The 11,833-nt window shown below is 39.7% G+C and overlaps 1 protein-coding gene across 1 annotated transcript; it reads left to right on the top strand.

The window, feature by feature from the left end:
- Positions 1 to 274: 274 nt before the first annotated feature.
- On the top strand, positions 275 to 10,989 carry ube2wb (ubiquitin conjugating enzyme E2 Wb). Its single transcript, XM_084340964.1, has 6 exons — positions 275 to 380; positions 1,232 to 1,323; positions 5,671 to 5,773; positions 8,217 to 8,372; positions 8,471 to 8,546; positions 8,646 to 10,989. Exons 1-6 carry the CDS (start codon positions 366 to 368, stop codon positions 8,657 to 8,659), a joined length of 456 nt encoding a protein of 151 aa, XP_084197090.1. The 5' UTR covers positions 275 to 365; the 3' UTR covers positions 8,660 to 10,989.
- The last annotated feature ends 844 nt before the right edge of the window (positions 10,990 to 11,833 follow it).

Genomic DNA, 11,833 nt, shown 5'->3' with positions numbered 1-11,833 from the left:
TTACATATTTCACATCAATAACAAGAAAAGAAAAATTAAAAAAGACAAAAAAATGAATGGAGTTTGGTGTAACTGGATCAAGGTTGTCAATCTCCATCCTTGAGCAGAGGTCACTGACCCTCCTCCCTAACGTCCTACGTGACCTCAGTGGCTTGTAACGCGACATGTATCCCTTAACTTTATTAAATAATGTCGCAAAACTCCTAAATGGTCCGTGAAGGATGTGAAATGAGTGAGAGGTGAGCGGGTTCCCGGCTCTGACAGCTCACATCGCTGGATTGTTTTCGTCTGTCAAAACAACTTCTCTCACGTGACTCCCTGACGTACAGTCCTCCACTCTGCGCTTATGCAGGGGGGTTTCCATCATGGCGTCGATGCAGGTAAGAATACAATTGACAGCGGTCGAGTATTTATAATTTACCTGACCTTCAGTGTTGCCTTTCCTGCTCGTTTGTTGACCCACTTCATCTAGGTACCCGCATTTGTTCGAAGTAGCGGTGACATTAACGCGAAAGCGACGAGATGTATCCCTAACTGCTCAACGGTTAGCGTTCGCTCTTTGCTAGCAATACAACTAGCCATCATCACCAACAGCACCAAGCCAAGGGTAGCATAGAAACCAGCTTCCTGGTATTCATACGTCGCTGAGTGCCGATGTATTTCTCTCCATGATAACTCGTGGGACTGGGGTGTGATGAGTTGGTATTAATTCGTGTGTTTTAAACGAGTGCTAGCTGCTATTTGGCTGACGCTGACGTTAGCTAGCTAACGAGACGGTGCGCAGATTGAGTAGTTCCAGTTTCCTCCTGAGCTGAACAGGTGTATCGCTTTCTCGGGACAGCTGTGTCGAATTGTTTCATCTAAAAAAACCCGTGAACCCCAACTACATGAATTAATCCATCGATGAGATGGGTTTGCTGCTTCTGTCTGACACAAACCGATTGAATTATGTATAAGATGAAGTGGTCATATCAGCCAGGGTGGAGTTGTACTGAATTTACACCTAGCTTAGCTATACGTTAGCTACATCGCGTCATTAAGTAACGTATCTTAAAATCGTAGATTTCTTTGCCGAGGTTTGGTTGTGGATCCCTAAATAAAATGAAGGAACAAGTAGGCAGGGTTTCCTGTGTTTGCTTTTGCCGTTTTGTTCATTATGTTTTGTACAAGTTGTGATGCTGCATTTACACGTTTGAATGTGCTAGAAACCCAAACACATTCTCTCCAACAGAAAAGGCTACAAAAGGAATTATTAGCCCTGCAAAATGATCCACCCCCAGGAATGACTCTTAACGAGAAAAGTGTACAGAACACCATCACACAGTAAGTATCTTTTATTATTTAATGCGATTCATTTGTTCACAGTAAACACCTCACACCCGCAGTAGGCTTTGGAAAAATGTTCGCCTGTTTGAATGACACAAATCTAATGTGGGTTTTCAAAATGCCATATCTCATCATCACTATGACGGGGCGGTGTGGTGAGCATGCTTGCCACACATGCATTGAAGGTTACTGGTGCAATAGAAATCATAGGAGGTATTAGGACACAAAGCTCTTGTAGCCTCAGCAGTGACTAGTGAGGAGGAATCGGGGTCATTCCAGTGACTCTGCCCCACTCAGTAGAGTGTCTCTAATGCACAGTGTCACTATTCATCCTTATAAAATATTTAACAGTTGGCATGCAGGAGTTGGGCTAGGTTATCAAGGAGCAGAGGCTGACCTTTCTGTCTGGGTGTCTGTCTTGGTGTTCCTTTAAATGCCCGTGAGTACTGTAACCGAGTGAGTCGAATTGTGTCTGATAAGCAGTAAGGACAAACTGAGTTGTGGTTGTGTAAATGGATTCGAGACAAAGTTCTGCCCGGCATTCAAATGTCTTTCAACTCCAGGTTCGCGACATTGCCTTTAAAGGTTACTATTACTTTGTCAGAGTGTCTTCCAGCTTGGCACATTTGCCATTGTGATTAGACATTACATGTTACTGTGCTGTAGTTATTTTAAGAATGCCTGTAACAATGAAAGATTTATTACGTCAGATAACAATCACCTGGCCAGACTGAATGAATGTTTTGTGTTTTTGCATGAATGACAAACATCTTAACCAGTTTAGCTGGCTTCAGCGTATACGTGCATCCCAGGGTTGAGATGGTATGTGTAGATGTGTCTTCAACTGTGATGTTGAAAGATGATCCTGAGTAGGTTTTCTGTCATAGTGATTGACAGTTGTCTGACTTTTATCATGGTTGTCCTAGTGGAGACTATGTTCCTGTTTGACATTCAAGCTAACCCTATCGTTTAAAAAAACAAAAAACTAAACATGGTCATAAAAAACACACAAATTTCACTCTTCATGGATAATTTTTACAGCAAAACGTACCAAAATGTGTGCTGGTTTTACCCATGTAAAAAGACCATCAAACAGACTTACACATTTGGCAGTGCGGGCTTCCAAGTGACAGGAGTGATAAGCAACTGCTGCATTGACTCCAATATAAATTGAAAACAACATTTTCAGGAGAAAGCATAAACAGCCACTTCTTTAACCTGTCCATAATCTGAGATTTTTTGACACAATCTATTTTGAGTAAGGCGATACGTGTTATGATCTTGGAGCTAGAAGCAGGAGTATGACAGGAACGCCTCAGCTAAAATCTCTATGAAATTAATTCTGTGAGCCAGGAATCACAAAGCAGTTACCATCACCATGGTAACACTTGATTACAGCTGGGGGACACACACACCGGGACTGAGATGAGATAATTGGTGCAGTTTGCCACATGACATGTAGGATTTATAATGGTCTTTTTGATTCCCTTCATATTGATTAGTCCATTTCCCACTTAACCAACTGTTCATGCAAGTGCCCGACCAGTATGTTTTTTTCAAGGCCGATATCGATTAATGGTAACCGATAACTGACATACATATACAGGAAAAATAAAAATCTTCGTCTCAAAGTCGAGAATAACCAGTGATGGAATGTAACCAACTGCAGTTTACTCAAGTACTGTACTTATTAACAGTTATTATCAGTGCTGATTGGCTATTATTCGTGACATCAGATAGCGTCATGGACACTGAGACCCCAGAGCCAAAGTACTGAATTTTAATATTAATTTTTTTTTTTTTTTAAAACACCGATAGTCTTCGAAATGCTGAATATTAGCCCTAGCTCCTAGCTTACACTTTTTTTCTTCTTCTTTAGTTTCTGCCCTTAAGCCCATTAGAACCTTTTCAACTATTCATACTCCTTCCAACTTTATCTACCTCTTGTATCTTTCACACAGGATGAGTTTTATTCAACCTTTAAATCCCATTCAGACTAATTCGGTCGAATTAGAGTTTTCCAACTATTCATACTCTTTCATCTGCTTCTCATTACAAATAAAAGCCCACAATTCAGTTTAGCATCAGCTTTTCGAATTCTTACTGCAACATCTTCGCTAGTTAGATTATAAAGTCTTCCAGTTGACTGTGATAATGCAGATGGCTTGATGCTGTCAGCAGTTGCAAACAAGGAAATTGCTTCTTTAAAGTACTGCAGTGTCTCTCATCTGTGTACTCAGTCCCCCCCTCCCCCCTCTCCTTCTCACTAAATGGCTCAATGTTATTTTTGTTGACTGGATCATATAATCACCAGGCCATGGGGAATTTGAGCAAGTCGAGCATAATGTCCTCAGAGTCCTTGCCTGTTTTCAGCGTGGGCTGCATCAGGTGTAATTCAGCATCATGTACAGTGATACTGCCTGCCACGAAGCCTTACTTCCTGAAGAAAAAATAGAGCTGCTTTCAGACACTCTGACAGTTGGATTTTCTAAGGATGAAGTTTTAAAAAGAATTGACCTTGTATGTAGGCCTGAATGATCCTGTGCCTGAGGCTCCATTTGATAGGGACACAAGGCTATGAACCCGAACAACAGCCACAAGTCTCTTCCAAGCCCTATCTGCACTTCATGCCTGGAAGAAATTAGGCCAGAGATTGTGATGCTGCCATCAATGTTCCTTTTTCTTTTCCTCTGAGGTTTCTACTGTGAGTAGGCAATCCCCATAAATGTTCTGCACTACGGTTAAATGTTAAGCTTTGTAACCAGTGAAGCAACATCTAGCCTCATATTGAGAAGGTAGACTGTCCTTCATCCCAAAGGCCCAGGATCAAACCCCTGTTTGTCATCATCTCCCATTCTGAGCAGGACATTGAATCCCTCACAGCTCAGTCAGCACAGTTCTGTAGCCAGGCTACTGGATCAAAAATAGATTTTGTCCACCAGATCAATAGAGTATCACATTATTACTAAACCACTGTCATAACCCAGCTGAATATTGAATGTCACTGGAATGAGTCAGACTAAAAGCTTTTTATTACACACTTACTGCAGCATTGGCAGCTCACATTTTGTATGATTCTTGCAAGTCATTCTGTACACGCCTTCAACTAATGTACTCCAGAGTGATGAGAACATAGAGCATGTCATTTATCATCAGTAAACAAAATAAGAGTCCACCATACTAGCAGCTGTGTGAGGTGTTGGCATTTACATGTACAGTACATGTACAATATCTGTTAATTAGCAGGTGACACAAAGAACAGCAGAGGGTGATGGGGAATGCCATTCGCTTTTCAGGGTAATAGGACAAATAGAAAGTTTGGATTTTAGATGAAAAGTCAAGTTATTACTATTCATCGAGAGGGAAGAAATGAATATGAGTACCACGTTTCATTGCAACCCACCCAATAGCTGTGAAGACAATTCACTCAAAACTACATGCAGATGTGGTGCTAGAGGAAAAGTTGAGGCATCGCCAAAGTATTTGGATACATTACAATGGATGTCTGCACTAAATCTTTTGGGCAATCTACTCAGTGGTAGTAGAGATATTTCAGTCTGGAACAAAGTGCTGTACAGACTGGCTGACAGACTGACATTGTCGTACCTAGGGCCATGCTGCTAGAGATGGCTGACAAAAGAAAAAAATAAACAATCCTGTATTGCATAAAACCATGTCTTAACAAAGCACAGTAAAAGCTTGTTGTTAAAGGAAGTGTTAACCTGATATTATGGCTTGACAGCAGGAATGTAATAACTCTGCTCCTCTTCCTTAAATTTTTTTAGCAAAATGTCAGCCTTTAAGTATTAACAAGGTTAGAAAATGAATGACAAAATTGAACTAGAGTCCATCTTGTGATGGGATCACACCAGACACAACGCCCGCACATGTAGTCAATACTACGTTATTACATGAGTACCGTAACTGCATCAGCTGGTAATGTTTTTATAACATGAGCATTCACACTCCAATCTTCAAACACTGCCTTGAGTTTGATCTCAAATACACGGTTGTGGCACTGTTGCACTGACAAAAATCTGTCTCCAGGACACACATACACACACAGACTCACAAGGTGAAAACATTACCAGGTGATGCTGCTGTGGCCAAATTAAAAGACCCATCTCTCAGTCCGTCAAACCACTAGATGCTTAGGTTTTCAGACAAGGAACCGAGTGTACTTAAAACAGTATTTAAAATCAAAATAAGCTGGATATTTTTTACTTTTTGGACACTACATTTGTTTTTGTTAATTGTTGGTTGATCTGTATATTTTTTTACTTTTTGTTTGTGTGAAATGTTGAACATTAAACATGTTGTAACATTGCGCATTTCTTTTTTCAGGTGGATTGTAGACATGGAGGGAGCACCCGGCACACTGTATGAAGGAGAGAAATTTCAGCTGCTTTTCAAATTTAGTAGTCGATATCCCTTTGATTCACCTCAGGTAAGTAGAAATACCTCTGCAACCATCAGTGTTTGTTTTTTTATGTGGGTAAAACTGAGGTGCTTTGTCTTGCTCTCAGCTTCTCAGATGCACAAGTTGCTGGATGCCAGTGAATAAACAGACTTGGAGTCTGTTTCCATTTAGTTTCATCTATACTGTTGGCTTTCCTAACTAAATATCTAGTAGTTCTCTGTGATAGTTAGATAAAAAGTATAAAGAAGTTAATCACGAAAGTGGTTGCCAAAACAGAAGCACGCACTGCCAGTTCACAGGTGCAGTCTACAGTGATGCTCTTTGCTAAACAAATTCAAAAACTGAAGACCTGTGTAAACAATCCTCTCTATCCACTGTCTGGATGCCTGAAATAATCACAGAGCACCCACCTGCTCTGCAGTTGTTCAGGGAATGAACCTCGGCTTTGAAACATTGGAGCCAGGAATCACTGACAGCCATCGATACAGAGCTCGCACTGAAGCCACGGTTGAGGGGATTCGTTTAACTCAACAATCTTGTTTCACTCACTCATCAGGAGCCTGGCCACCTAAAAATAGAGGATGAGTTGGTGTAGAGAAAATTAGATAAACTTAGCCACTTAGCTAGTATGCTCTCAAGCAGGAAGGACAGGATCGGCCTTCTGTTATGCTTCTGTCGGCGCCCCTGAATGAACTTCAGTGTGACTGCTGTAGCGCATTACTGGTCGCGTGGGCAGCTTCAGTGGTAAATGTATATGGCACATATGTAGTTGTGATAGTACTGTATGTGTGTATACTGAATGCTGTTAATGTCACAGCGAAGTAGATTATTTTAGCTTCTGCTTCTATAGAGGCCTGTCATAGAGGTCCTGTTGTACTATTTCTGTTGCATGTTCACAGGGAGAAGTGCTACCAAAGTATGCCACATTCATGATGTTGGTTTTGTTGAAATTTCAAACTGCATCACATAGCTTTGTCCAGCATGTTGGAATACACTTTTGGTCTGCAATTTCATGCTTTTGGTTTCAAGATCAATATTGTCTATTAAGGCTTTGTTTTCCTGGTTTTCCCAACATACATCCTCTTGTCTCACATTTGATTTTGTATTGTGTATATCCTTGGATATAGGCTACGTTTCCATGCAAGGTGAGCTCAGGGTGTGATCTTTGGGGTTTTCCACTGACACTTTTCACAGCACCGAGCCCAAACCATGCCACGCCAATTTGCTTTTCAATTACCAGTTTTACAGTGCCTGGCTGCGGTGACGTCTCGTGACCGCAGCCAACCCGTGACAACCCCCTGTCTCCCCCTCAAACATGGCCAAGCAATACTTGGCTCATGTCTGTGCAGAAACCTGAAAGAAAAGCACTTTTAAAAGTCTTTGTGTGTTCAGCTCCCAGTAATTTTGTAGCTTCAAACTGAATCTCTTTGGTTGGAAGTTTAGTTTCTCTCCTGTGTCTGTGTTTATACTTTCAAAAATATGCTGTATTTTACAGTTTCATAATGTTCGCCTTCAGCTGCTGCTGAGGATTTGTGGTCAGGAGCTGCTGGTGAAAACCCAGCATTTCATGATTTTGCTGCTTCATAATAAACACAGCAGCGATTCTTCGATTATACTGCGGGCAGGAAGAGTAGAGTAGTCAAAGACGCTCTATTGACTACTATTCTAAATGAGCGCGTCATCAGTTACAGGATACATACGAAACGAAATACGAAAAATGAGGCTCTAAGATTTACAACAGAAAGAAAATGGGCAACAAAAATCAGCACACAGCAGGATACAAACATGAGCAGTACAAGAGTAGCTGTAATACGAGCTTTCGTTTGTCTTGATGTTTTGAGTGTAGTGCCACCTTTACTTTCTGCTCCTATCTGTAACACTCATCCTGTCACCCCCCCCTCCAGCCCCAGTGATGTGGAGTCTGCACTCTCCTGTGAGGCCCTATCTGGTGCCAGACTGCCTCAACCCATTGTTACCCTTCATTACCCATTCTGACTCCCCCTTCTCTGCACTTTAAGCACCTCAGTCTTGGATTCCTTCACATCACACTTTCTGTATCTTCCCTGACTCTGACACCCTTTTATCGGCTAATGTCCCTCGTTTTTTTTTTTTTTTTTTACATAAAACACGTCTCCTCTTAGTCTCCCATTCTCTCTTCCCCTCTCTCACCCCATCCCGGCCCCTCTGTCCTAATCCCAGTGCCTCATGTCGCTGTACAGAGCTAAGCCTGGGCTTATACAGATAGTCTCATTATTTTCTGTCATTAATGAAAAAATCTCAACTTTTTCCAGACACTGCCAAGTTGTATCTTTGACCTACAAAATGTCCTCAATTCAGTGAAAAAATAGAAATGGTTATTTAAGTCATCCAAAATCTATCTTTTAGGCATAAAATCCTCAACACCTTTACAAGCTTATTATGATGACATATTTAATGAATGACCCTTGCTTTTGTCTTTGTTTCACTGCAGGTAATGTTCACAGGAGAGAATATACCTGTCCACCCTCATGTGTATAGTAACGGTCACATCTGTCTATCTATTCTAACGGAAGATTGGTCGCCAGCCCTCTCAGTGCAATCAGTTTGTCTTAGCATTATCAGCATGTTGTCCAGCTGCAAAGAAAAGGTAGGTAACCTATAACGATGCCCGCATGAGGCAAATGCAGTGATTCATGTGAATTATGCACCTGTTAAATGTTAAATCTAAATGTTCTGTTTCTGCAGAGACGACCGCCTGATAACTCCTTTTATGTAAGAACGTGTAACAAAAATCCAAAGAAGACAAAATGGTGGTATCATGGTGAGTATTTTCGGCTTTACATGCTTTTTTTCCCCTTAACGCAAAAGCTTGTAACTTTAAAAGAAATGTAATTTAATTATTTTTTCTTTTTCTTCACAGATGATACATGCTAATGTACAAACTTTGTAATAAATGTAGAAGAGAGAAGTCCTACTGACCTACGTAAAGCACTTTTTAATCATTCAGTCTTTGAACTCTGACCTTTGACTGGAACAATGGACACCATGCGCTGGAGGCTCTTGACTGCATTTCCCCGCGGACAGGTGGATGCATGTTTAATCGGCTGTAATATAGAGAACGAAAAATAACGGAACGTTTAGATGCACCCAAGGCGGATCGTTTCTTTGACAAAAAGGTAGTGATGCAGCGAGCGGGCGAGCAAGGTGGATTTATAGTGAGACGATTATAATTCCTGTTTTAAGATTATTATTGTTACTTTTTTGTTTGTGTGTGGGTGCATTTTAAGGTCCTTGTGTTGTGCAATAATAACTGATGGATGCATGCTTGGGCCTACAAAGAGAAATCCAAATCTTATCGTTTTCTGGAAGGGATCTGACCATCATAACCCCAAGAAAATGCTTCATCCGTTTGTTTTTGTTTTTTTAAATTATATGCACTGTGAAAGTATCTAGTTTAAAGAGGCACTATATTAGTATGTTAATCCCAACTTGCAGTTGGACTGTTAGCGGTCCACCACTTATTTATCAGGTTTAAAGGGTTTTAGTTTGCAACACTGTATCGAGAGTAGACAGTTTTCTTCTTCACCTTCCAACGTGAGACCTGTGTGCAGTTCTTCCAGCTGTTGGACAGAATGTCGGTACAGATGGGAATAAACCAGATATGACGATCGATCTCTTAGCTGATGACCTCACGGTGTACGTCTCCTCGTTAAGTTGGGCTGAACTCGTGTAGTGTTCACTAGTCCAGCCTCGAAGATGTGCAGCGGCCTCTCTTCCATTTAAAGAATGTCTGTAAGAGAACATTGTCGCATGATCCATTTTTATTTGTACGATCCATTTTTTTTTTTTAAACTTCATGCTTTAATCTTCTAAAAATGTTTGATTTTAAACTTCCTTGAGTTCTTTTTTTGTACTGTTTTTCAACTAGCTGATACTTTGAAAAGGGGGGTGTTTTGATGGGTCAGTATGTTTTTGGATTTTCTTTTTTTTTTTTTTTTTTGTTACTTAATTTAAATCTTCTGTTCTCCACAATGGTAATGAATGACGAAAAGGAGAGTCTTTATAGAAGTCGTTAAGAGACAAGGCTTTTGTGATTCCCCCTGGTCAGAGTTTTGGCTCAGGTACTTTTTTCAATAAAGAGATCACCTCTAAAAAGATACCTATCAGATATTTTGAATTTAACTATATTTTCACCAAAAGAGACTGTTATGTTGTAAACTTATAACATGTCTGAAACTATTGTATATAAGTCTTTAAATTGTTGGATGATGTGACAGAAATTAGCAGAGGATGCATTTACTTTATAGCAGAATGATATTAGGAGTGCTTTATTTCATTGGAAGTTAGCCTGCATCTTTTGCTAATTAGGATGTGTACAGACAGCAACAAACACTACTGTTGGTTAAAAAAAAAAGTTTAGTAGTTTTACAGTGGGGGTGCATGCAATTTTAAACCCTGCTTTTTCTTATTGGCATCAGACATTGTGACAACTTTAAGTCTTTCCATAACTTAAGTAATGGTTTATGGGATGGATATTACAAACCTCACCTCCAGAGGCTGTGTGGCTCTTTGTCATTTCAGACTGTAATCACTCCATTCCTAAAGAAATGTAATCGCCATCCAGTCAGAGATACTTGAATTTTCCATCTTGGGTTTGTTTGTATTGCATTTGCTTTTTTTTATTTTTATTTCCAGGGTCTAGCTGAGTTTCTTGAATGAACATGAGTGAATGTGATGATGCTCTATACTGTAGAGGAGATTACCACAGCACACCGCTATCTCAAAAACTATATTGATAACTTAAAGACATCTATTTAACCAATGATTTTTTTTATTATCATTATTATTATTACTAGCTTCATTGTAATGGTCTTGTCTGCTGTCACCGTGCTGTGAGAAAAAGACAATAGGACTGAGATGATTATGTAAATGCAGTCACGACAGCATTTGTGTGGGGACAAGAAGCCTTCACCCAGTGGGCAGTGGATCAGAGGAGATTTGAAAAAACTTGCGAGTGAATATGTTACAAGGGTTTGGATGTGACATGTTGTTTTTTTTTCTTCCTAGGTTTTCTTTCTTCTTTTTTTTTTTCCTTTTTCAATGTGGTTTGAACTCTTAGCTTGCAGGTTGTTGTGAGTGATCAACACTAATGAGGGTGTGTTATTTATATTTGAAATTTTGTTCTGGGATGTGCAAGCTCCATGTAATAGGTGCCTGTTCATTTTCATAATCAATAATAAAAGCAAAGATTCACTTTTATTCAACCCTGGCTTGCACAATGTTTGAATATATAATGCAGCTTTTAAAAGCCTTTCATGGGTTTTATGCTGACATAAATTAAAACAAAATACTTCCACTCTGAAAGGAGTGTAGGTGGAAAAGGATGATGACTGCCAAATTCAGAAAGAAAATTGTATTGTTTGCCAAAAATGCCAAAACAATATGTTTGAGGACGCTTAAGTCTCATTAGGGATGTCACAGTGTGGCAGGGAAAACAGATTATCTCTTAGAGACTGCTGACAACATATTTTATGGTCAAATAATAAAATCTATTAAGCAATATTTGTACTGCAACACATAAACACTTGTCATTTTAATTATGTGGTGTACACCACCATAAACCATGTGAAATTGCATTTGTCAAACAATCATTTTTCAAAAGTATTTTGTGGCCATCATTAAAAATATATCAGGAATATGAATTGTTTAAAAAATGTTTGGCACAGGCCAGACTAAATGTGTGTTTCTTAACTTTTGTTGTGCCGTGTATGCATGTTGTTATGTTGTTGGTAAAGTCTGAAAAAGTGTATATCACCAGTTAGGCTTTATGAACATTCTGTTTTGTATATGCTAAAATGATTTATCCAAGCACAATCAGTCACAACTTTCATTATAAAACAGTCATGGCCCTTTTGGGAGATTTGTTTTTAATGCATGAAAACTTGGGATTGCACCATGCCTGTGTGAAAGGGCAACGACCTAGGAGGAAACTAGTGTTCCTACATATACAGTTTAGTCTTTGTAAAGAGGAGTATACAGGTCCCTCTGTGGCATAAAGCTCAGTACAATAACGCAAGAAATATTGGTTTAGTGGCACCACCTAGTGGT

This window comes from Pagrus pagrus (assembly GCF_965226575.1).
Source record: "Pagrus pagrus genome assembly, chromosome: 20".
NCBI lineage: Eukaryota > Metazoa > Chordata > Actinopteri > Spariformes > Sparidae > Pagrus > Pagrus pagrus.
Note: the sequence above shows the minus strand (reverse complement) of the source record. Positions and strands in the feature narration are given on the sequence as shown.